At 27.0% G+C, this 27686-nt stretch overlaps 6 protein-coding genes across 6 annotated transcripts; all 6 read left to right on the forward strand.

The window, feature by feature from the left end:
• The first annotated feature begins 191 nt into the window (after positions 1–191).
• LOC145751520 (uncharacterized) lies at positions 192–1067 on the forward strand. Its single transcript, XM_082567695.1, has one exon. It carries the CDS (start codon positions 252–254, stop codon positions 930–932), a length of 681 nt encoding a protein of 226 aa, XP_082423821.1. The 5' UTR covers positions 192–251; the 3' UTR covers positions 933–1067.
• Positions 1064–9087, forward strand: LOC145751519 (beta-arrestin-1-like). Its single transcript, XM_082567694.1, has 14 exons — positions 1064–1258; positions 1404–1434; positions 1657–1717; positions 1951–1995; positions 2275–2372; positions 2633–2734; positions 3110–3237; positions 3482–3617; positions 3920–4077; positions 5172–5309; positions 5598–5684; positions 6280–6459; positions 6767–6831; positions 7450–9087. The coding sequence occupies exons 1-14, from the start codon at positions 1239–1241 to the stop codon at positions 7482–7484; spliced, it is 1284 nt and encodes a 427-aa protein (XP_082423820.1). The 5' UTR covers positions 1064–1238; the 3' UTR covers positions 7485–9087.
• A 696-nt stretch (positions 9088–9783) lies between these two features.
• Positions 9784–11312, forward strand: LOC145750540 (glucosaminyl-phosphatidylinositol-acyltransferase PIGW-like). The gene has a single exon (XM_082566599.1). It carries the CDS (start codon positions 9789–9791, stop codon positions 11310–11312), a length of 1524 nt encoding a protein of 507 aa, XP_082422725.1. The 5' UTR covers positions 9784–9788.
• A 77-nt stretch (positions 11313–11389) lies between these two features.
• On the forward strand, positions 11390–14157 carry LOC145750620 (monoglyceride lipase-like). The gene is made up of 8 exons (XM_082566690.1): positions 11390–11481; positions 11590–11698; positions 11803–11909; positions 12058–12194; positions 12423–12533; positions 12734–12817; positions 13110–13322; positions 13804–14157. The coding sequence occupies exons 1-8, from the start codon at positions 11475–11477 to the stop codon at positions 13906–13908; spliced, it is 873 nt and encodes a 290-aa protein (XP_082422816.1). The 5' UTR covers positions 11390–11474; the 3' UTR covers positions 13909–14157.
• Positions 14158–14744: 587 nt separating this feature from the next.
• LOC145749827 (ribonuclease H2 subunit C-like) lies at positions 14745–15493 on the forward strand. Its single transcript, XM_082565692.1, has one exon. The coding sequence runs from the start codon at positions 14995–14997 to the stop codon at positions 15415–15417; it is 423 nt and encodes a 140-aa protein (XP_082421818.1). The 5' UTR covers positions 14745–14994; the 3' UTR covers positions 15418–15493.
• Positions 15472–24586, forward strand: LOC145749826 (DEP domain-containing mTOR-interacting protein-like). Its single transcript, XM_082565691.1, has 12 exons — positions 15472–15596; positions 15685–15812; positions 15985–16083; positions 16260–16374; positions 16691–16872; positions 20672–20864; positions 21611–21678; positions 21763–21814; positions 22239–22338; positions 22463–22567; positions 23145–23297; positions 23680–24586. The coding sequence occupies exons 1-12, from the start codon at positions 15550–15552 to the stop codon at positions 23827–23829; spliced, it is 1392 nt and encodes a 463-aa protein (XP_082421817.1). The 5' UTR covers positions 15472–15549; the 3' UTR covers positions 23830–24586.
• Positions 24587–27686: the final 3100 nt, after the last annotated feature.

Consider the following 27686-nt stretch of genomic DNA (forward strand, 5'->3'; position numbering starts at 1 on the left):
TTACTTAGCCATGCAGTTTTAAGGCGATATAGCTTGCGTAAACTTATGGAATTTTAAATATTAACTTTTTAGTAACCTACAATATTTATGAAAATCTTTTTATTTTAATTAAGAGTATGATTTAACTTAATTTTTAAATTAAGTTAAATAGCCTATACTTAAACTCCATTATTTTGTTTATTTTAGTTTTAATATGGATAAGTTAAAATTATATTTAAATGTGTATTTAAAAAGCAACGAAACATAAAAATATGAATTTTGACAACTTTGATTTTAAAATGGACGATACTTCGTTCAACAACTTTCAAATTAATAACAACTGGTTCAACCAAGATCTGCATAACCCTCAAGAACAAAAATATTCAATTCAAAACAATATTTGCACAGGTAACAGATTTTTAAATCAAGCCCCATATTTGAACAAAAGAGATGTAAAAAGAAGAGTAACTAAGCGAAGAGGGCGGAGTCCTAAGATTTATCCGCACAAAGTTCTGGTCACAGAAGATAAGGTGGCATCAAGTTTGGATAATTTATATATTTCGACAAAACCAAAATTTCAGCGAAGTTTTAATGAGATCGAAGACAGTATTATTCTGGATTCTGACGATGACATGGACAGTGCAGAAACAAAAACTATAAAACTTCCTAAAACGTTGCAAAAAGAACTTGATAAATTTAAAAGAGATATTTTAGTTAGAAAACATAAGCAGTTAAGTTTGTCTTTAAATCCTGAGCCAAATTATTCAAATGCTTTGGTTTTATGGCAACCTGTTGTAAATACTAAAGATTTTTTACGCAATATTAACAAGAATAAAGAAGAAAACGATAATGAAACAAAATCACAAGACATCACTGTGCCATCTAAAAACACTTTAAATATAAAAACCCCTATTTTAAATAACTCACAATTTGATGAGCATATGGAAATTTAGTTTTGTTTTGGTTTGAGCTTACAGCTGTTTTATGTTACCGGTATACCATCCAGGTGCTTTTTGTATTGCTGTGTTTTTTTAGTTTCATATTGAAGTCTATGTTACCTTTAAATTTCCTTTTTGCAGGTTAATTAGAAATATAAATAATTTTATTGTAATAGAGAAAGTAAAACTTGTTTTAATGAAAGTTTGACATCCGCTGTTTTGTGTTGGAGTCAATTATTAATGTTGAACATATTTTCCTCTTCTTTCACTATTTCAACTTGAGTAACTGAAACACAAAGTTTATTTCTGTAACGAGAAGAGATGTCGAAGTCAGGAACAAGGTAAAATCAATTTTCAGTAAAATAAAAATTTCTGCGGTATTTTGGTAATGCATGTTTCTGTGGTTTTGTCTATTTATAATAGTTATATAAAAGGTTTTGTTAATAGATTTTTGGTATTATTAATATTGTATAATTTTATTTAAAGGGTTTTTAAGAAAACCACGCCCAATGGAAAGGTAATTTTTAGTTAAATTCTGCAAAAATATTTTTTTTTACATAAGATAAATTTATTTAATTTAAGTTATTAAATTTTTTCACATAAATTAAAAAGAATATTGAAATCAGTATCTAGGGTTTATGATATTCTTATTAACTTTAATATTTTATAACCTATAAATTGGCAGTTCACTAAATAATTAAAAATTATTTTAGTTTATTTTAAAAGTATTGTTTTACAGATAACCACATACTTAGGAAAACGAGATTATATTGATCATACCACACATACAGACCCAATAGGTATTTTATACCTCGTTATTTTTTAATTTTTGGACACCCAAAAACGAAATATATTTATTATTGATTAGTATATATATATACATACAATGTTAGTGGATATGTATTTTAAATAGGATTTTTATTGCCTAATTAAAATTGGATTATAAGGTAATTAAGAAACAGATGTGTATTGTTTGTTTATGATTGATTACTTGTATTTCAAATCAATAATTATTATTTTATATTTTTTTTAGATGGTGTAGTTTTGGTGGACCCTGAATATGTGCAGGATAGAAAAGGTAATTTTACTTAATTTGTGAAAATTCTAATTATTTTAAATTAGTGTAATGCTCTAGTATATAATTTAATAATGATGCTAGGTTTACCTTGTGAAATTGATTTCCAGTATGTTTTTATTGCAACAATTTTATGTAATGCATGCATTAAAAACTGTTTTAAGTAAAAAAAATAATTCAATATTACCTTAAAAGACCATTATAGATCTTTAGTTTTTTTTGTTAGTATACAGTTTATATTTAAAGTTTACTTTTAACATATTTCTGTGATTTATGTTTTAGTGAACATTAAACTTTTGTGCGCTTTTCGTTATGGTCGTGAAGATCTTGATGTGCTGGGGTTGACATTTAGAAAGGACTTTTGCACGAAAACCATACAGGTGAAAATCAATAATTCGACTTTTTAACTTTTCAGTTTTTATTTTTAGAATTCTGACAAGCTGTTCGCCAAATTTGGATAACATTGTTAGGAAAATAAAATAAATGATTTATAAAAAATGAATTCTATTGTAATAAAAATAATAATTTAGTTTCGTTAATATTTATTTTTTGTTACATTTATTAAATCACGGTTTACTTTTTAAAAAGTTTTTTTTTATTGAAAAATCTTTAAGTAATATTTTTAATGTTTATTTTTAAGGTTTACCCCGCTTTAGATGAGGCAAGTAAGAAACCGAAAACCCGACTTCAAGAAAGGTTAATGAAAAAATTGGGGGAAAATGCTTACCCATTTTTTATTGAAGTAAGTTATGTATATTACCCACTATTTTTTATGTTTATTGTTGTACAGACAAACCCAATCGAAATTTCTTAGTTTTTAGCAGTAATATTGGTACTATTATTTTACATCTCTTTACTGTTAATCAATTATTTTTAGAAAAAAACAGATCTAGTTTTTTTAGCCATTGTTACCATTGAATTACCTTGGACATTATATATCTTTATCCAATTTATGGGCCTACAAAATAAATAAAACTGCCATTTGTGGTGCGTGGGTAAATTATCACAAGCAAATATTAGTTAGGACTTGTGACCATCTACTAGTTCTTTCCAACTGAGAAATGTTGTAAGCAGTAACCAGTTCAATTTATAGATTAAGAATTTACCTTTTTTTTAGATTCCCAAAGATTCTCCATGTTCTGTAACCTTACAACCAGGACCAGGTGACACCGGGAAACCTTGTGGAGTTGATTATGAACTTAAAACTTACGTCGCTGAAGACGGGGAGGATAAAATACACAAACGGTAAAAAAAAACATTTTCTGACATAATTTTGTCTTAATGTTTTTTGTGTATTTTTGAAACTTGGCTATAGTTTAAACTGCATGGTTTTTATTAGAAAACATAAATAAATCATAAGGTTTACAGAATTCAAATATTGATCATTCTAAAATTTTAAAATATATTGCTAAAAAATCGCGAACTTGAAATATGGGCTATATTTGTTAAGAAAACAATTTCTGGTAAATATACATTTTTTTTTTCTCAGAAATTCTGTAAGGTTAGCGATCAGAAAAGTTCAATATGCACCCGATAAAAAAGGACCTCAACCCACCGCCGAAGTTCAAAAACTATTCCTGATGAGTGACAAACCTTTGTGTTTGGAAGCTACATTGGATAAAGCGGTAAAGTGAAAGTAAAATAACAAAAATGAAAGTCTAATATAAAATGTAAATCTGTAAGAAACTTTCATGTGGTAGCGACCTTGATTAAGTCACTATAAACGCCAACACTTAATCAGCAGCTTAATTATCGGGCAGTTATAATCTATATAATATCCCAAACTGTCAAAGGCAACTCAAGACTGGGTTGGGGTAACTGATGTTACTCTATGTTAAGGTCATAAAGTCAGGCTTTCCATAAAAAAGTGTCATATAAGTTAATAAATATAAACAAAACCTTACAATTTTTATTAATTTTTTTTTAGTTGTATTATCACGGAGAGACAATTAACGTCAATGTGCAAGTCACAAACAACTCTCCAAAGTTAGTGAAAAAATTAAAGATTTCAGTCCGACAGTTTGCTTACATTTGCCTGTTCTCCAATGCTCAATACAAATGTCCAGTTGCAGTTTTAGAAGCAGAGTAAGTAGGACAAAAACAATTTTTTTAAAAACCTATTTTTACCAAGTTTTTGCTTGCATGTAAATTGTAATTTTTACACATAATTAAATATTTTGTAACCATTATTGCAGGTAAGTTTTGGCTTAAATTTGCGTGTACCTAAAATAAAACATGTTTTATTCAATGCAATATTAATCATGTTAAATTCACCTTACTATTGTAAACTTATTAACTTTATATTGTTGTTATGTAACAATATAATAAATGGTATTATATAAGCAAGCACTATGGTCAACTAACTCTTGATAAAGCAGTGTTATGTGAACATTATTTTGATTAATTGTCAACCTATTCGTTTTTCTAACGGAAGCCATGTTATTTTTAGAGCTATTGTGTTCAGCGAAAAAGATATTTAAATGACAGATGTTGCTTTGCTATATTAAGTAAATTAAATTGACACTCCTTTTTTATGTATTTTTATTTTTAAAATTACATGTTTATTTTGTCCTAATCAATTTGTTATTATCACAAGTGTATATTGTTTTTCTAAGACATTGCCCATTTCCCTAATGCTGTAAGTCCCTGTAAAAGCTAATGGTATTAAATGGATTAAGTATTATTGATTGAAGTTGGCATTTAAATTGTGGTTTGCAGTGATAGGTGCATATTGGGAATCTGTTTTGCAATTTTGCTGATATTGATTTTCTATTTATTTTTACTTTAAATCAGTTTTAATGTTAATGTAAACCTTATTGTTGTGGATTTTTTACCTTCAAATTGTGTATAGATTTAACATTAAAAGTAATTAAGTTTATATTAAAATAAAAAAGCCATTTATGTTCAATTAAAAAAAATTAAAAGAAAATTGAAAAAATAATTATATTTAATTTTTAAAATTGCTTTTTGGGTTTTTGAACCTTGTTAAATCAAAAGTTTAATAATCATAAATTTTCTTAAATAATGCATTACATATATCCACATTTTTATTTTTTTAAAAGGCACTTTTTATGAACAGTTGTTTTAATTGAAGTATTGTCTTGATGGTTAATTGAATGTTTACTTTTTATCATTTATACTGTAATACAAAACTTTAACATTTGTTTTTACATTTACAGTGACCAAGTAGCATCCAGTTCAACTTTATGCAAAGTTTACCAAATTTGTCCGTTGCTTGGAAACAACAAAGACAAACGAGGACTGGCACTTGATGGCCAACTTAAACATGAAGATACCAACCTTGCTTCTAGTACAATGTAAGTTTGTTTAACATATGTGTTTGTGGCATGATATGCTCTGCTGTTAATTATGATACAGTATGACTTTTAGTTTAGATGCGCTCAGAGCAAATTAGATTTGACAGGGATTTTAATTAAGTTTTGATATAAATTTAGAAATATTAATAACTGTTTGATTTAAATATTTAATATTATCTTGATATTATTTAAAGAAATTGATTAAGGTTTGCTTTATATTACTTAACATTTTATTCTGTTTTGCTTTTTAAAAATTAATATTGATGATAAAATAAATGTTTATTTTAGAATTAAAGAAGGTGTCCCGAAAGAAAATTTAGGAATTATCGTCCACTACAAAGTGAAAGTGAAACTTGTTTTAAGCCCACTAGGAGGGTGAGATTAAATTTTAAAATACTTTAACCAACTAAGTTAAATTTGTGGATTTTTTTTCTGAAATAATTTCAATTTATTTTTGCTGACTGCATTATAATTTTCATGTTGGAAATTCCTCTGACTTATCAATTCTTTTAAGCTTTAAATATGTAAACTGCTGATATTTTTTAAACCTAGAATTGTGAATACACTTTTAAAAAATTTAAAATTTAACCATAACTGTTACAGAATTTTTTTAATGTATTTAAATTAAATTAAATGATCTTAATAGAAATCAATTGAGTTCAATCTCCACTGCTCTTATGCTGTAGTGCCCTTGAGTAAGGCATTATAAACAGTATAAACTCCTGCTGAGCCAACTTTAATCAGCAGCATAATTACTGGGCAATTATAATCTATATAATATACCAAACTGCCACAGGCAACTTGAGACTGGGTCGAGGTAACTGATGTTACTCTATGTTTAGGTCGCGCATTCGACCTTCCCACATCGAGAACAAAGATATACAAAAAAAAATTAATTGTTTAAAAAAAGGTTAATGATAAACATAAAACAGCAACATGTTTTTCACCTATTGTCTCTTTGGTTATTTAGAGAGTTATGTGTTGAACTTCCAGTGACTTTAATGCACTCTCGACCAACTGAGACAGATCCATTGCTCTCTGGCTCCCCCGCTGTTGCAAGAGCTGAAAAGACTTCTCCGGAAGCAGAGGAGACCTCAACATCTAATAACCAGATTCCAATTGATCATAATCTAATATCTTTTGACGCAAGGTAAAACATTTTTGTTTGTCTCTTTTTTTTGATGAAGTAATTTACTATTTATTATTTGGATACCTTGTGCTTCTGAACAATAATTAGTCCATCTAAAGTGCATTTTCATATTTGTATATTTTCATAAGACAAAGGTTAAATATGAGGGCCATAATATTTTCCCTAGAGTCTTTATTGAATTTAGTACATTGAGGTCCTCGGTAAAGGGAGTTAGATAATAATAACACTTTTAACAAACCTTTAAAAAAAATAACTTTTCTTATAATTAAATTTAAATTTGTGTAAATAATATTTGTTTTTATTTCAGTGATATTAGCGAGCCACCTGCTGATGATATTGTTTTTGAAGATTTTGCAAGAATGAGATTGCAGGGTAAGTCTTTGTAGATCTTCATGTCATTCTTTAATATATGGGTAATAATAACTAGTCTATAACCCACCCCCTAACAGTATTTTAATTGTAGTAATATGGTCGCAACTTTCAAATAATATTTGCTGGCAATAATTTACCCTAACACCACAAATGGCAGTTTTATTTAATTTGTAGGACTATAAATTTGATACACAATTAAATTTTTTTACGCTTTATTATAAATAGATTTTAAATGTGTATAGTACCAGTTACATTATTTTTGGATAGCGTAATTTGTATTTTTTTAAAAGAGACTGGCTTACGCTTTACATTTTTATTACTCATTTAATTTTGTTTGTTTATTGTTTTTATTTTCAATAACAAACTAAACTTTCATTGATCTTGCGTTAGTTTGTTTAACTTCTTTTATATTTTGTTTGAAAATGATTTTGTGACGTTGTTGCGGTTGTTTTGCATAATCATTGTTAGCAAACAATTAAACTTTATTACAAACAAACAAAGGAATACATCAAATAGTTTTAAATTTGCCTTAAATTAATTTTTTATTCAATTTATATTACTTATTAAAATAAAATTTAAAACAAATGTATTTATTTCACAATTTTTTATTTTTTTTAGGTGATTTGCCAGCTAGTGGAGACACAACAGCTTGATTAATTTTAAAATTATTTTTCAAAAAATGAAAATAGTTAAAGGTGTGGAAGAAATATCTATGTTTTTGGGGGTTGCAATCTCTTTATTAAATCACCTTCTGCAATCAATTTGTTATTAATATCTACAGTATACACACTAACATACATTAAGCCCTTCTTAAAATTAATTTGTCATGACATATTTAATTTTGTATTTTATCATTAAAATGATGTTCGTTATTAAAAATTAAAATTTTTTTTGTTAAAAGCGATTTTATAAATTGTTATATTGAATTAAGTCCAGTATATATATATGTGGTATAACTCTGTAAAATTAAATTGCATTTGTCAGGTAATTTTTTGCCATTTCTTTTAATATGTTCAAAAAATCGAGGCTTCCATTTTGCCTCATAATTTCTGTACTTGTTTAAAATGCATTGTCCAGAATTCTTTAATTTAAACATGACCTCACAATAAATTGTTTTTTTTCTTGCCATTACTTTTACAAGGTTGCACAAATTATTTCAATTTGTGTTTCGAAAAATAATCAAAATTTTAAATGACCATTAAATTTTTCTCATTTTTTTCGTATGACCTCTAATTACGTGTTAATATATAGATTATATTATATATATAGCATTATCGTGTTAGTTATTTTTATGTTTTTTGTAAGTTTATAGCTTTATTGTTGTTCCAGTTTAATATAAAGTAAATAAAATTATAAAAAACAAAAACAACTATGTTGTTGTATAATTCATTGAACTAGATTTTGGTTTAAAATTAATAAAACTATCTGGCAATGTACTTTTAGCATCATTCATCATGTTTATTTATGTAAAACTCCATTTTTATTTGTTGTTAAATTTTCTAAATGTTAAATTGTTGCTTATTTATGCATATTAATGGAGTTTTGGTTGTTTAAAATGTCTCGTGTTATTTTTAAATCGCTTTTAAAAAAACGAAAGTTACCATTTTTGTTGTTTTAGTTATTACTGCCGAATTATTTTATGAGATTATTATTGCTTTCGTGTCGAACTTTCAGTTGGACAAAATATATTTCGTGTTTATTAACTTTTTGCTCACACTATTAACACTAATAATATTGTCATTATTTTTTTGTCCGAACCCCCAAACTGTCAACAATTTTGTTTTAATTTCAATTTTTCAAAGTTCAAATATCAGTACTTGCGGACTTTAATTAAAAAGAGAATAATTCTGATTGGATTAAATTTTTTAAATATATAAACAGACTAACAGTGTTCATTTTGTGTTCTAATTTTAAATGTTGTAACCTTGTTAGGATGTTGGTAAATTTTAAACCTTTTTTTTGTTTTTACTTTTTTGTTTAGGTGTTATAAGCCCTTTTTATTCAACATCATTTACATTGTTACTTTGTTTATTTTTGACATATTTCGGACATTCTAAAATATCTAACCTTGGCTTACAAATCTAACTTCAAAATAATAAAAAAAAGGGTTATATTTAATTCTCAAAATGTGCACAGAAAAAATTCGGTGTCGTTTTTGTGCAGTATTTTTAGTTTTTCTTTTCAATGAATTTGCATAACTTTATAAAATCTTAATATTATAATAATAAAAGATGACAATATAAATTGTTTTCTTTTACAATTTGTTATTTAGACCACTTAAAAGCTTGGAACCTCAAATAAAGTCTTTATACAATAAATATGGTTTAACTTTAATTACCACAACTTAGTCCCAGGTTTAAATAAGCATTTCAAATATTGGTTTGTACTACATACCTACTTTTCTAAAGAAGGTATATATATGTTACCATTGATATGGTTATGTTTTTAGTAATTACTCTTTGTGGGTTCTGCAGAAGTAAGTACTGTTAACTTCTTATGCAAATAGGATTTTTTAACATAAAAATAAGTAAATAAAGGCCTTAATTATTACAAATCTAAAATACAAGTTCTTAATTGCAAATTTAGGCAAATAAAAAATGATAAAATGTTTATGGAAATGGAAAATGATATTTTGAAAAAATAATTGGTACCGAAACTGGGGGTTCCCGTAATTTTAATGATTACAAAGTTTAAAATTGCAAAAACGTTTATAAATTATTTAAATATTGTTTCTTTCTACAAATGCGCATTTTTAGCAGTCATTTTGAATAAAATTTGATAAAAATATATAATGTTAAAGCCTTTGAAAACTAAAATACTTTAATATCATTAAAATTAAGGAGAAAGATGCTGTGTTTTCGTTATTTTTAGTTTTGTATTTTTTTTCTTTATAAATTTGTTAATATTTTTTTGTGCAGCGAATATATCTGATAAACTGACTTAAAACTTATTTTAAAATGTCTGCTTCTCAATGGAAAATTGACAAGGAGGATTTTGTGAGTGGTTTAAATGGAACATCATTGACAGAAATTTTTATTTCTTCAGCTGTATCATCTTTATGTATATTACTACGAGCTTTACTTATTGGATTTATACCTAAATTAACATCACCATTTAATATAACTGGGTTTATCATTGACTTTGGTTTTCTTATTGTGCCTATGATACTTGTTGTGACTCTGCTTTCAGACTTTTATGTACAAGTATTTTTTGTTATTCTTGTGACCAGCTTGACTTTAATATTCTTTATAAAGATAACTAATACTCAGAAATCTACTAATAAAAAGGATGGTAAAAATCACGGAAGATTGAATGATATTGGTAATATTGAAGTATCAACTTCTAATTTGCCATTTTTAACCTCATTTAAAGTCTATGTTAACGTAGCATCTTGTATCTGTATTTTGGCAGTTGATTTTCATGTTTTTCCAAGAAGATTAGCAAAAGCTGAGAATTTTGGATGTGGAATTATGGACCTTGGTGTTGGTGGTTTTATTATTTCAAATGCGGTTGTGTCAAAAGAAGCGAGAAATAGATGGAAAAATAAAAAAGCCATAGTTAACAAATGTTTTAAATCAACTTGTGTTCAGATCTTATCATCATGGCCTTTACTTGTGCTTGGTTTAGCAAGGTTAGTAAGTGTTAAAATGTCGGGATATCAAGAACATGTTACAGAATATGGAGTACATTGGAATTTCTTTTTTACACTGGCATTTGTTAAAATTTTTGCTACATTGATTTTATTTTTTATCAATGTAAAATACTGTGCTTTATTCTCAGTTATATTAGCTATCAGTTACCAATACTTTTTAAGTGTCTACCCTGTGTTTTTGGAAACAATTTTAAGCATTGATAGGAGTAGTGGTATTTTTATGCAAAATAAAGAAGGCATAGCTTCATTGTCAGGTTACTTGGCTTTGTATTTTGCTGGCATTGAGTTGGGGGCATATTTATTTAAACCTAGAAGCACTTTAAAACAATGGATATACGTGGCTTTCCAGCTTGTATGTATTTCATTTGTACTTTTGGCTATCTTGTTGTTAAGTATATATTATGTTCAACCTGTTTCTAGACGCTTGGCAAATTTGTCCTACATTTTAGGATTCTTAACTTATACTACTGTTTTATTATTTTGTTACCTAATTGTTGATATCTTAACGGTAGTTTTAATACATTTAAATATATTAACTACTGATAGTATGCCTAATAGATGGATTCCACAAAATATTGTAAAAGATACCAAAACCTCAGTTGGCAATAAACCTAAAAATGTAAATTTTTGTTTAATTTCTGCTATAAATCGAAATCAATTATTATATTTTTTGTTATCTAATGTTTTGACTGGATTAGTAAATTCAAGTATTAATACAATGTCAATTGATAATTTATCTGCAGTTTTAATTATCACAATTTATTGTTTTTGTGCTAATTTTATTATTTGGTTTATGCACATTAACAATTTGACTTTTAAATTTTGGTAGTAAGAAATATGTATTTTATATTCAAGATAACTGTATTTTATTTTCATTGTGATTATAATTTATTTAATATTTGTTTTTAAGGTACACATTTCAATAGACTTCTGACTAATTAGGGTTTTTTTCTTATGTTAAATACTTTAAAGGCAAAAGTAAAAACTCAAAATGGCAGGTTAGTAGTATTTAAGATAACTTAATGTTTTTATACAATTTACCTGCTACCTTATGTTAGTTTATTTTAGGGTAACCATATGTAAAAAATGATTTTGAATTTTTTTAGAGTCCCATCTCACATTTAGTGGAAAAGCATTTAATGAAGTTGATCATATTATCAATGTTGATGGAAAATATCTCTACTGTAACTACTGGAAGCCTAAAGATACACCAAAGTAAAAAAAATGTTTATTTTTGTTATAAACAGTAACATTAAAACAATAGTTTTTATATTTTCCACTAAGTTAATTTTTTTAATTATAGTTAAAAATTGTTTTAGGTTCCTTATTTATTTAATCCATGGTTTTGGTGGTCATAGCACAAGGTTTAGTGACATTGCAACAGAATTTAATGAAATCGGTGGATTTGCATTCTCACATGATAATGGCAAGTTCATTTATTTTAAAATTTGTCATAATTTGTATATTACAACCTATGCCCTTATATAAGCTATTTAACGAACAATGCTAGGCTTTTAAGCTTACTTGTAAAATTTTGTATCAAAGCAAACCTAATTTTAAATTGAAATGTTTAGTTGGGCATGGTGAAAGTGAAGGGAATAGAACAACTGTGAACGATTATCACATTTTCATTCGAGATATGTTCCAGCATGTGGATAAGATCAAGAAAGAATATTCTGATATTCCTATATTCTTACTTGGACAATCAATGGTAATATAATAATACTTAAAACTGTTAACTTTAAAAATTCGATTTTTTTTCTAAAATGTTAAATCACTTTTATATTACCAAAAACCATATGCCTAAAAATTTTATTTTACCGAAGAAAACACATTTTTAATTAAACCTCTTTTATCTTTTTATGGTTTTTAGTAAAATTGGCAGATACCAAATTTGTTATGCCCGTATTGTATTATATATTTAAAGCTAATGTAACAGGGTGGTGCACTTGCTGTTGTAGCATCTCATGAACGAAAAGATTACTTTGCTGGTATAATTATATTTAGTGGGATGCTTAGAACACCACCCTCTCTAGATTCCTCTGTTAAGGTAAATTTAAACATTTTAAGTAACATAGATTTAATAAAAAAAACACTTAATTTGTGTTTTAAATAGAGTTATACACTTAAAGACAGTTTTACAGTTTTTAGACCAGTTTTACGCATTGTAATAATTTATTTATTTGTTATAAAAATTTATTTTTATGTTACAAAATTTGAAATGTATTTACTCTTAATTTTGTGTTGTAGAAGTTCTTTTTAAGAGGGTTAAACTATGTTGCTCCAAACTTACAACTTACTGAATTGGATGAAACTAGGAGAGATGAAAATGAGGTAACTTAATAATTTAGAACAATATAATTGTATAATTGCACTGAAGTGGAAAACTAGATTTTCAACAACAAAACAACAAATTTTAATTATAAGTTTATGATGAAAACTTTTTGCGATAAACAAACCTTTGGACTAGTAGTCTTAAATAATAAACACATCTTTTTCTGTTTAATTTTTGGTTAATGCTGATCTTTTTTCTTGCATGTTAAAAGTACCTTAAAAAGCTTATGGCATTGTTAGATAAAGATTAAAACTAGGTACTTAATTAATTTAATATTTTTTGTTTCTTTAGACTAAGATTATATTGCAAGATAAGCTGAACAGTTCAGTTGTTAAAGTTGAAATGGCTGTCCAACTGTTTAGCTTACCCGAAGAAGTTCAAGCTATCATCCCATCTTATACCCAGACCTTTCTAGCTTGCCATGGAACTGCTGATACTACTTGTGATATTAAGGGATCAAAGGATCTTTTAGAGCGAGCTAAAAGCAAAGACAAAACCTTAAAAGTAAGTTTTCATGCATATTATAAAAGTAATAGGTATGAAGATGTAAGGTAATATGAAAAATAATCATTAAGTTGCCTAATGCATGCATTTGTATTTACATTTCAACACATTGTTTTATATTTTATCTTTTTTTTTATATATATAAATTTATCCTTGATGTGGGAAGGTCGAATGCACGACCTAAACATAGAGTAACATCAGTTACTTCGACCCAGTCTCGAGATGCTTTTAGCAGTTTGGGATATTATGGAATATAATTGACAGTAATTATGCTGCTGATTAAATGCTGGATCAGCAGTAGTTTATACCGTTTATAGCGCCTTACTAGAGGGCACTACAGCATGAGAGCAGTGGGGATTGAACCCACGACCTCATGGTGGTTTAGCAAGTGTTCTTAACCACTACACCACGCTGCCGGTTATGTATAACCTTATGGTGAACAGTTGTATAGTTTTCATTAATGTGTTTTACTTGTACTTAGATTTACAAGGACTGCTGGCATGATCTTTTGCATGAACCTATGGAAGATCGGAAAATTATTTTTACTGATGTTAAAAACTGGATTCAAGAAAGGGTTTCAAAATAATTTTAAACTGTATCTTGTGTATTCTTTTTTTTACATTGTTTCATTGCATTTTAAATAGTGTTATAGTAGTCAAATTGTGTAATCATGTATTTGTTATATTTTAATACTTAAATAAAATGTACATAGTCACAGAGTTTTGGAATAGTGCTTTTGTCATGAAATTCAAATTCATTTTAATAAGGAATTTATTGTTCTGTTTATCCATTACATGTAATATAAATATGTGTATGTTTATTGCTTAGAGCTTGCAAATAAAGTGGTATAAAGAAAAATAATTTAAAACTTCTTTCATATATTTTGTTAAATTTTTTTTAAAACATTCAAAATACAATAAACCCGTAATGTAAATTACAATTTCAGGTTTTAAATGATTTTAAACTTGATATACAAGAATTTATATCATTTTCAAACTAAAATGACAGAATTATTAAAATTACCGGCACCTAAAATACTTCGCGCCAAAACTTAATTCACTATTTTTATTTGGCGATAGAGCGCTAAAATAAAAGATGGAGATACTGCTGTTTAAACTTTGCCACGCGGCTCAAAAACGGTTATGTAACTTTACTTCATTCATGATAACCAAAGAGAGAGAAAAAGAGTAACAAACCGAGTTTAAATGGCCGTGTGCTAGACGGTTCATTGATCGCAAAATAAAACAAATAGTAAGCATCGCGTTACGTGCCCATGCCCTGTTAATACAAGAGAGAAAGGAGTAAAGGCATAATAGGAAATAATAGGCAGACGGCTGTGAAAAAATAACACGAGGTAAAGCGTAGTAGTGCCAAGTGACCTAGTGTAGAGATGTAACGTTGCTTGATACGCTAGGTTCGAGACATTTTATTGCTACTGATAGCAAGATAAACTAATAAAGCTAGCAGGCAGTTAGTTTTTGCTTTATAATTATTAGCGTCTGAGCAATATATATTGTTCTGTGAACATGTAGTTAAAAAAATAATTTGTTTATATTTAAAAGCATAGATCGAGTTATAAAATAGCAATTGAAATATATATACTTTTTATTGATGGATTTACGTAATCTGCAGTTAAAGGCTAATTAAATTGGTTAAATTTTTAGTAAATAAAATGGTTATTGAGATAAAGCAATCTAGTAATGCATCTGAAAAGAATTTTAATGTTCATCACATGCCATGTAAAATAGAAGCGAATGAATCTGCCAATGTTAAAAGCTTTTTTCCACCAAGCAAAAAAATTGAAAATGACAAAGAAATTTTATCTGCAACTTTTCGAGGCCGACCATTGGATGGAAAAAAAATAAAATTACCCGATGATTATGTAGGATTTGTTATAAATGAAAAACAAAAACCATTTTCAGATGAAGAGCCACGTACTCTTGAAGTAACCGGACAATTTCAGACTTTTAATCAATGGTATCTGGATTCACAATATACAAGCGATAATTCAATCGAGGTTTCTCTTTCTACATGGACAAATCAAATTTCTAAAGCTATTCATGATCCAATTTGCATAAAAACTGAGCCAGAATAATATTGTTTATATTTTTAAATTTTTTTTATATATAATACAATCTTTAATAACCAGCAAACATTGTTTTTTTAGATAGTGTATTTTAGTAATACTAAAAAATTAATAAAAAAATTGTTATATTATAAACCGAAAATGGAAAATCATAATTTGGATGTCATTATATTCTCTGAACACATCAGGTAAAAATAAAATTAAAAAAAATATATCTCGAACGAAACTGTTGTTAAATTTAAATTGTGATGATAAAATGTTATTGTTTGTTTACAGAGAAAATATGCAAACTTATAGCCCTCCGTTAGTAAGACATCGGAGACCGTTCTTACGAGGTTATCCAAATGTTTTTGTTGGCAATGAAGTAGTGGTGTGGTCACAATTAAATGTCTTACTGAAACAAGGTCTGTATAAAAATAGAACTATATAGTAACCATTTAATAGGTCTATATTTGTAATATCTAAAAATATAGTAAAGGTCATCTTAGGGAAAGTAATTTAATTTTTTGTTTGCTCAATTTATTGTACGAGCTCCAAATTTTTATTAAACAGCAGATTTACTGACTATATTTTTAGATTTAAATGAAAAAGGCCAAGATAACAATAATAACATTAATGAAGAGCAATCCCTTCAACTCTATCAAAAGTTAATGGATGCTGGCTTACTTAGAAATGGTAATAATTTAATAAATTCAAATTTTTATAGAGCATATGTATTATAAAAATATTATATTGCGTAAAATATAATTTTGAATAAGGTTTCGGTTAACAATGTTTATACTTACTAGTTTTTATAACTTCCTATATCCTATTATTAAAAATTTCCCTATTAACTCTCTTTTAATATTTAGCCCAAACTTTGGAAGGTTTTAAAAACGACAAATCTTTATACCGATTTTCCGCTGATGATCCAGAAAGCGATATATTGGTTCGATGTGTTGCTATTGGGTACAGATTATATAAAAGGTAATCTAATAATTATTTTACCACTAATAGTATTTTTAAAATGCACAAATATTATAGTTTATAATGCGGTTTTCTACAAGTAGCTATCCGAAATATTTTTAAAATACCACAAATATATAATCATGTGTTTATCAGGTTGTAGGATTTGGTTTAGTGTGTTATTTAGGTTAACATCATTTACCATGTTGTGATATAGGTATTAGGACAAAAGTTGTTAAACATTTTTCAATGTCATATTATGTAGGTCGCCAGGATATGGAAATTCGAATTACCATCTATCTTAATTAATATTTAAAAAATGATTTATTTATTGCAGAGCACATTTCGCAGATTGTAAACTTTTCCAAAGAGTTTGCGCATTTGGTGAATTGGTATCGACAAAATGCTTAAAAGCTTCCGATATCGTTACTCTAGTGTTAGAAAATGGAATTGTTCAAAGCAGAGAGATGTCAATTGAACTATGCAAGGGATTACAAGAGCATAATATCATCAGACCAGGTATATTTTATAATTTTTGTTGATTTTATATTTATTTTAAACATAGTCTGGACTTTGGTAAAGTTTAGAATATATTTGACCTATATCCCAGCATGACATATCAAATTTAAATTGGTAACAGTTGTTTGCTTAATTTACTAAGGTTTAATGTTTAACTAGTCGTTAAATTTGTCATATCTTACCTTTACTTGACCTATTTTGCTGTAGTACGAAACTAATAAAATGTTAAATTAAAATACCTTTTATAAGTGTACACTATTTTATATATATAGCTTATTAAAATTACTGGAATTTTTAAATAGCATGATAAACAGTGTTATCACATTAGGGTGTTCTCAAACATATTGGTATTTTTAACTTGGTTTTTAGATAGTTTTTTTGTTAACAATGATAAAATTAAACTGTTTTTAAATAGATTCTGATTAAAAATAAATTTTTCTATTTGTTTAAGGTGATAAAAAAGTTTTTGTCAATTTTGTAAATGAAAAGTTGTTTTATTTAGGTGATATAATAATATTATTGTTGGCCCATTACATAACATTATTCCCATTTCCTTATGGTTTTGTTTAAAATAAATATTTCTTAATCATGATTTAAATGTTTGTTTTTATAAGCTGTTAAGTTATGCACACTCATAAGCATTCATTTTGTTGTTTTAACAAATCCAAATACCCTACTCAACTTTGTTGTTCACTTGGATTTTAATTTTTTCCAGATATGTTTTCATTTATGCTGTTGTACAAAAATAGCATATTGAATTGTTTTTTTTGGTAGTCATTAGTTCTCAAGTATAATGTGTTTTTAAAGCAATAATTGCTGTCGAATTTTGCGGCGTACTTCTACTTAAAACGTCATGCGTTTAGTTAAAACGATTCACAATTACCCGGCTTAAATTCCGGTTTCAATGACATATTTAAGAGCCCATATCTTGCAAGTGTCGAACATAAGTTATTACGTGCTTGTATGGGTTATATAATAACTACGTTATTAAATATTAATTAATTTACGTAAGCTACTAAACGTGATTTACTGAAAACGCTGACTACGTAAATATGTCATAAATTTTTGTGAAATATTGTATTGAAAAAAAACGGTGTAGAATTATGTCATAAATTAATTTTTTTTCAAATGAATTGAGTCCTTTGTAGTAAGGGTTTTCAGTAGACTGAATTTATTACAATTTACAACGTTGTGTTGTGTTGGTTTTAAGTTAAACATTAAACCGTCTTGCTATTTTTTGAATTTCTTGTACTCCACATCAAAACAACACCGTAACATTTTTATGTAAATCTTAATTTTGTCGTTGGGTCGAAATTCTCCTTTTAAATATTGGTTTAGTAATCTTTAACGAGTTTGAAATTACTACGCGGAGATCTAATTGACGCTTGAGACTACGTTTACTACTACACTACTACACAGTGATTTACTATAAGTGCTTCATCGTATAGGATGTGATATATGCCACGAGTTTTATAGTTTTAATAAATAGGCACATTAAGTGTTTCTCCTATACCTTATCGTAGTAAAGTAAATGGTTGGTTAAAGCAATGTTTAACTTACTACACACTTGAGTAGGATACTTGATAAATTAACGGGCTTAACGATTTTAACTCTTTTGTTTAATTTTATTGAATTCGATTAAACGAATTCCTAACGTGATTGTCCTTTTGTAATCTAGCATAAGGTGTTTGTTTTTCAGTTAAGTCGAATGAAAAGCCTGTAATTTCCCGCCAAATATAAGTTCGCGCCAATTTTCTGCAATAACAAATTACAAAAGTTGTTTTGCAAAATGTTTTTGACCTATTTTAATAGATAAAAATGAACAAACATATTAAGAATAATTAGTCGGACAAATGCTGTTGTTTTCTAATTTTAACTGGACACGTTTTCATTTTGTACAAAACCTTATTTGATAAAAAGATCACGCATCAAACGCATGTTATTATCGTGCCAGACACATGTTATTATATCCTTTTGAAATAATTATGACTGCATGGGATGCTCAGGTAACCTGTACGCAGATTATTAAACCGATTTTACGAACAATTTGTGTTTAATGACCGTTTAATTCTATACCCTTTTATAGTAAAACTAATAAGATTTTGTTTGCTGAGCGATAATGTTTAAGTTTTACCACATTTACTATCATTCATTTTTGAATACAATAGAATTGTGTTTATCTTTAAGTAATATAAGCGCCAAATTTAGACGTTAAATAAATTATTTGAACTTTTAAACTTGAATTAATATTGCGTTGTCATTAAGTTAAATAACTCGCAGGTTTAATAATTAATTTTTAAATTTAATTACGTTTTAATAATCGTTAATCTACTTAACCACTTTAAGTCTTAAGTAAATTGATTAGCATTTAAGTTATGTGTGTATTGACCGGCTGTAACATTATCCTCGATTACGCTGAATTTACTGAAAGAGGCGTTGGACGATTTTGTTGTTCTTTCACCTCCTGGTTACGCACATTGCCCTCCCTAGATTTTGACTGTTTGTTGTCAATTAATATCGTTGTTTCTTTGACGTCAGAAACTAATGATTATGACTCAGTATTAGATTTGTTGGTATGTTCACACGATAGTGACATCACAGAATGTTGTTAAATATTATTTTGAGATAAATGTTGCAATCGTAAATTTTGTTGCAATACGGTTGTTGTAAATGTGTTATTATATTTGATCATTTGCTGTTAAAAAATAGGCCTTTTTTTCCAATATTTAAATTTATATTTTTAAAGGGGGCTTATTTATTTTAACCCAATTGTTTAAAATTGTCTACAAGTTTTTAAAATATATAAAATAAATGTTTTATTAACTTAGCTTATAGACTTTAAATTTACATTTAAGAACTTGTTTATTAAAATATTTTGTATGGCTGATTCTTGTATTTCATTAGGGGATTTTGTTTTTAAAATTCCAGACATATAAATATGTAGAAGCTCTTTCATAAAAACAAGTAATTTAATATAAGAGATGTTAGTTCAGAATTGAAAAAACAAACAGACTCTTCCAAAAAAAATTTTGAAAACAAATAGTTTATTATGAAAATCCTTTTTATATTAATGTTAAATGGATAACAGTGTTAAGATGTGAAAAACATGTTTTTAACAGTCTTGTGTATTTGAAAGCTGATAAATGAATGATTCATCAGATAATGGTTTGACCTTTTAAATCAAAGCCACACGAACTCAATCTACAGAAGCTATTTATTTACAGTTTAACTTACAATGCACTTATACAACATCCTTAGTTCAATAGTAAACCCATATTTGTTTTTCAACATTATATAATTACTTTGTGTACTAGTTCAATATAGGTTAATTACATCAAGGTTATAATTTCATTTATTGAAAATTAAATAAAAATTTTTTTTTTTTACGTTTTTTTATACCTGCATAAATAAACCAATTTTTTTAATATTAATGTTAACTTAATTTAACATAATTTACATTATATTAAATACAATTGGCAGCGTGGTGTAGTGGTAAGAACACTTGCTACACCACACATGAGGTCGTGGGTTCAATCCCCACTGATCTCATGCTGTAGCGCCTTTGAGTAAGGCGCTATAAACGGTATGAACTCCTGCTGAGCCAACACTTAATCAGCAGTATAAATATCGGGCAATTAAAATCTATTATATTCTAAACTGCTACAGGCAACTCGAGACTGGGTCGGAGTAAACTGATGTTACTCTATGTTTAAGTCCGATATTCGACCTTCCCACATCGAGGATAAAGATATATACAAAAAAAAAAAAATTTAATTTGAAATATTGATTTTTTTTACAGTTGTATCTGAAGTGACCGAATTTTTGGACGATGGTTCGTTTTATTTATTTAGTATAGATTACGATAGATCGCCCATGAGCGTAGAAAAGTTTCTGTACAATAATAAGATATACGGTGCTGATAAGAAATTAATGGCAACTAATGGTCTGGACAATGAAGTCGAATTAACAAGAAATAAAAGAATTCATTTAAGGTAATTTAAAAAAATAAAAAACAAATTTTTCTTGCAAAATTTTTATTTTTAAATATATGTTATTACCTTATATTTTTTTTTAAATACTTTATATTTTTTACGGCAATTTTTGACAAAGCAAAAGATTTTATTTTTGTATTTAACAAATTTAAGTTCAATACCTCATTTATTTATTTACATTTATCGAATTTCTGCTGCATTTAAAAGGTCAATCTTATGCTTTGTATTCGGTTTGTGCTTCGCTCAAATACTGGTGGTTTAAATTTAAGCTTAACTTGCATTATGAAGTGTTATACGCGTATTCAATTTCGCTTAATATGATCTCAAATCTTTTGAGTGAAAAAAATTTCAGCCAATTTGTAGATATTATCATTTAACGGTGCTAAAAATAAATTGCTCGGTAAAGCTATCTTTTTAAACGGAAAAAATCGATTTGACATTTTAGTTCTTTTTCGGAATGACGTAACTACGATTAAATAATTTAAAACGGGACATGTTTGCGTAATTTTAAAACATTAATCAAATACCGAATGGTTTTTACGTCTAGGAAAAAGGTAACGGAAGAGGCGACATACTAAATGACCTAAAATTTTAAAACAATTTTGTAATATAACGCTAATAAATTAACCATATTAAATCTAAACAGTATACCCTTTATCGTTTTAATATTGTAAATTCCTGATAATCATAATAGGTGACCATATTTTTCTTTCATGCATATTTATTTAAATTAAAATAAATTACAGACAGACGAGCGATCAGTTGATGGATCTCTCTGCACACGGCACCAAAGCAAGACCGTCACGACGAAAAGGTAAACCAAGTTTTGTCTGAAAAAAAATTTTTTTTTTATATTTTTTTTACAAGTTTTAAAATATAAAAATAAATTATTTTTTAGGTGTTTCAATTTCTTCTGACGATTCAGGGTTCAACGACAATGGCAATAACATGTAAGTTATTTTGTGTTTTTATGTAGAGCTTTTTAAAATGTAGAGCTTTTTAAATGCTTCGAAGTTGTTGTCACCTTCATTAAGTTGCTGTAGGTAATTCACATAATTGATATCAAAATTTTACTAACACACAACTTAAGGCTCCCACCTTGCGTTTAAATTTTTGTTTTTATCCTAATTTCAAATCGACTTATTTTAACTGTTTTGGTCAGCATTTTAGTTATGGTAATATGGTCACAACTCTTAACTAATATTTGTCTGTGATAATATACCCATGCCCCACAAACAGCAGTTTAATTTATTTTGTAACACTATAAATTGGACATACCTATATAAATATATATACAGTGTCTACAAAGCTAGTATGTATAGATTTGTTAAAAGCTTATGTAATTTATATAAAGTAAATCTTTATTTTTTCCAGGTCTCCTCCTACTTATAAATCCCTCCTAAAGCATGATGGAGAAATGACGAAGGAAGCTCTTCTACATCCCGCTGCTCCCTTTGTTAAGAAGAATCTAAAGGTAATGATGACGTCAAAAAATGTTGATGACGTAATGTAAAAATAGTATTACGTCATATTAGATTTATTTGTATACATGGTGTGATAAAAATAATTTTGATTTAATTTATGTTTTTTTAATTTAGTTTTACCCAGACTCGGTGGGATATGGGTTTGTTATAAGGGGTAGCGGACCCTGTTATATTAAAATTGTGGATCCTGATTCACCTGCAGGCAAAGCTGGGTTAAAAGTAAGTTAAATATAAAATGATTAAATGCAATATTTGTAATGATTGACATATTAACATAACATTATTTTCAGTATATGGTTTACAAAATCATGTTTTAAAAAATTTGCTTATTTTAATTTTACATTATATGTTATAACACTTTTATATAATATGTCCTAAAAACTTTACATATACAGTTTTACTTATTATATTTGTTTATTTTCGAAGTTTTATTCTGTTTTGATTTTATTTTGCCTTAGGACTAAATGATAAATAAATTGAAATCATAAAAGTTTTTACTGAAAACTATAAATAATATGAGTTAAAACCACGAAATTTCAAGCTTATAATTGTATTATTCATTGATTTGATATATTTAGTCATATACACCTTTTATAATAATCACTTAGTAAAAAAATTGGTTATAATTATAGTAAAAACCGGTTTTATTTTATATTAGAATGTTGGGAAAATTTCATAGTTTTTAAACTTTGTTTTTTAGGCGATCTTTTATATTTTAGTCACGTAGACATTTTATAATAATAACTTTTACACTTTCAAAATTTCATAATTTTTAAATAATTTTTTTATTTTTTAGGCGGCTCAATTTATAACAGACATCAACGGAAATTCAGTATCTTCATTACCTCATACAATCCTTGAAGATTTAATTTTAAACGGTCCAAGGCAACTTAAAATAACTGTTATGCAGCCTGTGAATGATATAGAACGTGAACGAAAACCCAGTTCGGTAAGTTTCATTAGATTTCAAGAAAAATTACTGATTTAAATTATAAAACTGTTACATTTGGTGTTAAGTAGAAGTTAACGTTGTGTTTGGTGCTTGTGGCTCGTCTGGAGCATTTGCGTCGCGCTAATTGCTTTAGTTGTGCTTACGCACTAATTACCAACGCGCTAGTATTTCTCTTTTATAAAGCGCGGTAGCTCGTTTTTGATTTATTCTTACTTGAACGTTTTAGTTTCACTGTTTTAAGTAGTAAATGCTTGTAGCTAATAAAGACGCCTGTTAAAATCTGGCAAAAAGCGAACCCAACAATTGTAACAAAATTCTGTTTTTAAATAAAATTTAAAACATTTAAAAAAGTAAAATTTTCAATTTTTTTTTAATTTAGTCGACTTCACATTTGTGCGAGCCCACGACCCCCTCCAAACTTCGTTCCTCACCTCCCTTACCCACCGCCCAACCTTGGATCAAAAATCGTGGGTCTACGTCATCGTACCACGTCATGGCTCAACCTTCTTATCACGTGATGAGCCGGTAAATGGCGTCACTTTTAAACAAACTGGGGTGGCGAAGTGTTATGTCACATGAGATAAACAATATATGACATCACGCTTAATCGTTGGTCAACCGGAACGAACGGTGGTTTACGTCACGTGCAACTGAACAAGGTGACGTCATTAAAAGTTGATTATAAATGCACGGTTTTGGGTTTTCTAACTTCTGAAGTGAAATAGAATTGTTTTTTGGGTTGGCACACAAGAGCGTTCATACGTTAAAACTTTTCAAGTTTAACTGTAAATAAGCAAAAGCACGAATATAAAGGTTTATGCAATCTGTGAAGTGCAAAATTTAACTTTATTGTTGCTTAAAATATTAACCAAAAAAATACTAATTTTAAAACTTTTTTATAATAGTATATTACTATTATTATTATATTAACATCTTTCTATAACTTTGTTGTTCTTTTGATATAATAATTTTTGACCATTTTTAGTTAATGTCCAAGTTTAAATCAGTACAAGTGTATTCATTTTAATTCATATTTCCTAATTTTGTTAAATTTTTGTTCATTTTAATTTATTTATTTTTGTATTAAGTTTCATTTTTTTCGCAGTTCATTTTTTTCTAATTGTGTTAATTTGCCTTTAACTGTAAATTATGTAATTTTGTGTAAATCATGTTTTTTTTTCGGGAGCGGAGTTGGTATTTATAAATATTTCATGACAACTTTTTGTATTTTCAAATGTTTTGAGTAAGTTTAGGTTATGTTAAATAAGATTATTAAGCAGTAAGTTTTATAACTTGTTCAAAAACTCACATTACATATTATTTAATCATATTAAACAATAAAAAATTTAATTTTTATTAAAGTTTTTTATTTAAAATAGCAATTTTGGACATTTTCTACAAAAGTATGGCTTTGTTGTTTTACCAAATTTGACCAAAAATCAAAAATTATTTTTCGGCTTTTTCTTGTAAAAAAAAACACTTTAATTGTATTATAAAGTCATCTAAGCTTTTCAAAGTCGTGTTTTTATCAATATTTAATAATTTTTTTATTCTAAATAGCGATTTTAGGCATTTTCTACAAGGCTAAGCTGTTTTTAACAAAAAATTAAAAAAATAATTTTAAAGGTTTTTTTTGCAAAAAAATACTTAAATTGTATTGTAAGCTTGTTAAACCCTCTTAAAAATTGTGTTTTTTTTAAATTTGGTAAAACATTTTTTTTTTAAATAGCGATTTTCTACATAAACCTTGCTGTTTTTACCAAATATAAACCTTGCTGTTTTTACCAAATTTGACAAAAAATTAAAAAATATTTTTGAAGATTTTTTTGCAAAAAATACTTAATTTTGTATTCGAATTCTAAGAACGCGATCGGAAAGCAAGCGCCTTACTATGTACGCCTTACTATGTACGCCATCATAACTGTGTGGTTAACGTTACATATTTGGGTACATAAGCACAAAATAATATACAAATGTAAAAAAGGAAGCAATTGGCGCACCTTTTTGAATTTGAAAAATACTAATAAATTTGTCATAATTTTATCAGATATTAATATTTTTTGAAATTTTTTTAGAATACTTTCGCGGATTGGCCTAACTAACATTCAAGATAAAACATTTCGCAGAAATGTTTCAGTAAAACAAAAGTTACAGCAAATTTTATTCTGGGTTTAATTAGGTCACGTGATATTTTTGGCCAATGCTATTGCATATAATTTTAATGAAAAAAATAAAAAATTTTAAATCGAAAAATAATTGATCTGTTAGAACCGCACTGGTCCAATTAACGTGTTAAGAAAATATTTTTTTTAAATATTAATATTCATAAAAGTTATGACATTTTTATTAAAAATTGGTGAAATCTCAAAACCTAAAATTTTATATTTTATTAGACGCGCATTGGCCTAACTAACATTCAAGAAAAAACATTTTGCAAAAATTTTCAGTAAAACAAAAGTTACAGCAAATTTTATTCTGGGTTTAATTAGGTCACGTGATATTTTTGGCCAATGTTATTGCATATAATTTTCTTGAAAAAAATAAAAAATTTTAAATTGAAAAATAATTGATCTGTTAGAACCGCACTGGTCCAATTAATGTGCTTAGAAAATATTTTTCAAAAATATTAATATTCATAAAAGTTATGACATTTTTATTAAAAATTGGTGAAATCTCAAAACCTAAAATTTTATATTTTATTAGACGCGCATTGGCCTAACTAACATTCAAGAAAAAACATTTCGCAGAAATTTTCAGTAATACAAAATTTACAGCAAATTTTTATTCTGGGTTTAATTAGGTCACGTGATATTTTTAGCCAATGCTATTGTATATAATATTTTTGAAAAAAATAAAAAATTTTAAATCAAAAAATAATTGATCTGTTAGAACCGCACTGGTCCAATTAACGGGTTTAGAAAATATTTTTTTTAAATATTAATATTCATAAAAGTTATGACATTTTTATTAAAAATTGGTGAAATCTCAAAACCTAAAATTTTATATTTTATTAGACGCGCATTGGCCTAACAAACATTCAAGAAAAAACATTTCGCAGAAATTTTTAGTAAAACAAAAGTTACAGCAAATTTTTATTCTGGGTTTAATTAGGTCACGTGATATTTTTGGCCATTGCTATTGCATTAAATTTAAAAAAAAAAAAAATTTAAATCGAAAAATAATTGATCTGTTAGAACTGCACTGGTCCAATTAACGTGTTTAGAAAATATTTTTCAAAAATATTAATATTCATAAAAGTTATGACATTTTTATTAAAAATTGGTGAAATCTCAAAATCTAAAATTTTATATTTTATTAGACGCGCATTGGCCTAACTAACATTCAAGAAAAAACATTTCGCAGAAATTTTTAGTAAAACAAAAGTTACAGCAAATTTTTATTCTGGGTTTAATTAGGTCACGTGATATTTTTGGCCAATGCTATTGCATATAATTTTCTTGAAAAAAATAAAAAATTTTAAATTGAAAAATAATTGATCCGTTAGAACCGCACTGGTCCAATTAACGTGTTTAGAAAATATTTTTCAAAAGTATTAATATTTATTAAAGTCATGACATTTTTATTAAAAATTTGTGAAATCTCAAAACCTAAAATTTTATATTTTATTAGACGCGCATTGGCCTAACTAACATTCAAGAAAAAACATTTTGCAGAAAATTTTAGTAAAACAAAACTTACAGAAAAATTTTATTCTTGGTTTAATTAGGTCACGTGATATTTTTAGCCAATGCTATTGCATATAATTTTTTTGAAAAAAATAAAAAATTTTAAATCAAAAAATAATTGATCTGTTAGAACCGCACTGGTCCAATTAACGGGTTTAGAAAATATTTTTTTTAAATATTAATATTCATAAAAGTTATGACATTTTTATTAAAAATTGGTGAAATCTCAAAACCTAAAATTTTATATTTTATTAGACGCGCATTGGCCTAACAAACATTCAAGAAAAAACATTTCGCAGAAATTTTTAGTAAAACAAAAGTTACAGCAAATTTTTATTCTGGGTTTAATTAGGTCACGTGATATTTTTGGCCATTGCTATTGCATTAAATTTAAAAAAAAAAAAAATTTAAATCGAAAAATAATTGATCTGTTAGAACTGCACTGGTCCAATTAACGTGTTTAGAAAATATTTTTCAAAAATATTAATATTCATAAAAGTTATGACATTTTTATTAAAAATTGGTGAAATCTCAAAATCTAAAATTTTATATTTTATTAGACGCGCATTGGCCTAACTAACATTCAAGAAAAAACATTTCGCAGAAATTTTTAGTAAAACAAAAGTTACAGCAAATTTTTATTCTGGGTTTAATTAGGTCACGTGATATTTTTGGCCAATGCTATTGCATATAATTTTTT

Source organism: Corella eumyota, chromosome 4 (genome assembly GCF_963082875.1).
Source record: "Corella eumyota chromosome 4, kaCorEumy4.1, whole genome shotgun sequence".
Taxonomy (NCBI): Eukaryota; Metazoa; Chordata; class Ascidiacea; order Phlebobranchia; family Corellidae; genus Corella; species Corella eumyota.

Bases quoted from the DNA above. Each gene is read 5' to 3' on its own strand.
- LOC145751519 (XM_082567694.1), top strand. From the start codon at position 1,239: ATGTCGAAGTCAGGAACAAG. The intron at 3,238-3,481 runs GTAAAAAAAAAC...TTTTTTTCTCAG, and splicing joins GAGGATAAAATACACAAACG to AAATTCTGTAAGGTTAGCGA. The intron at 5,310-5,597 runs GTAAGTTTGTTT...TGTTTATTTTAG, and splicing joins AACCTTGCTTCTAGTACAAT to AATTAAAGAAGGTGTCCCGA.
- LOC145750540 (XM_082566599.1), top strand. From the start codon at position 9,789: ATGTCTGCTTCTCAATGGAAAATTGACAAGGAGGATTTTGTGAGTGGT.
- LOC145750620 (XM_082566690.1), top strand. The intron at 11,699-11,802 runs GTAAAAAAAATG...AAATTGTTTTAG, and splicing joins AAGCCTAAAGATACACCAAA to GTTCCTTATTTATTTAATCC. The intron at 12,818-13,109 runs GTAACTTAATAA...TTGTTTCTTTAG, and splicing joins CTAGGAGAGATGAAAATGAG to ACTAAGATTATATTGCAAGA.
- LOC145751520 (XM_082567695.1), top strand. From the start codon at position 252: ATGAATTTTGACAACTTTGATTTTAAAATGGACGATACTTCGTTCAAC.
- LOC145749827 (XM_082565692.1), top strand. From the start codon at position 14,995: ATGGTTATTGAGATAAAGCAATCTAGTAATGCATCTGAAAAGAATTTT.
- LOC145749826 (XM_082565691.1), top strand. From the start codon at position 15,550: ATGGAAAATCATAATTTGGATGTCATTATATTCTCTGAACACATCAG. The intron at 15,597-15,684 runs GTAAAAATAAAA...GTTTGTTTACAG, and splicing joins ATATTCTCTGAACACATCAG to AGAAAATATGCAAACTTATA. The intron at 23,298-23,679 runs GTAAGTTTCATT...TTTTTAATTTAG, and splicing joins GTGAACGAAAACCCAGTTCG to TCGACTTCACATTTGTGCGA.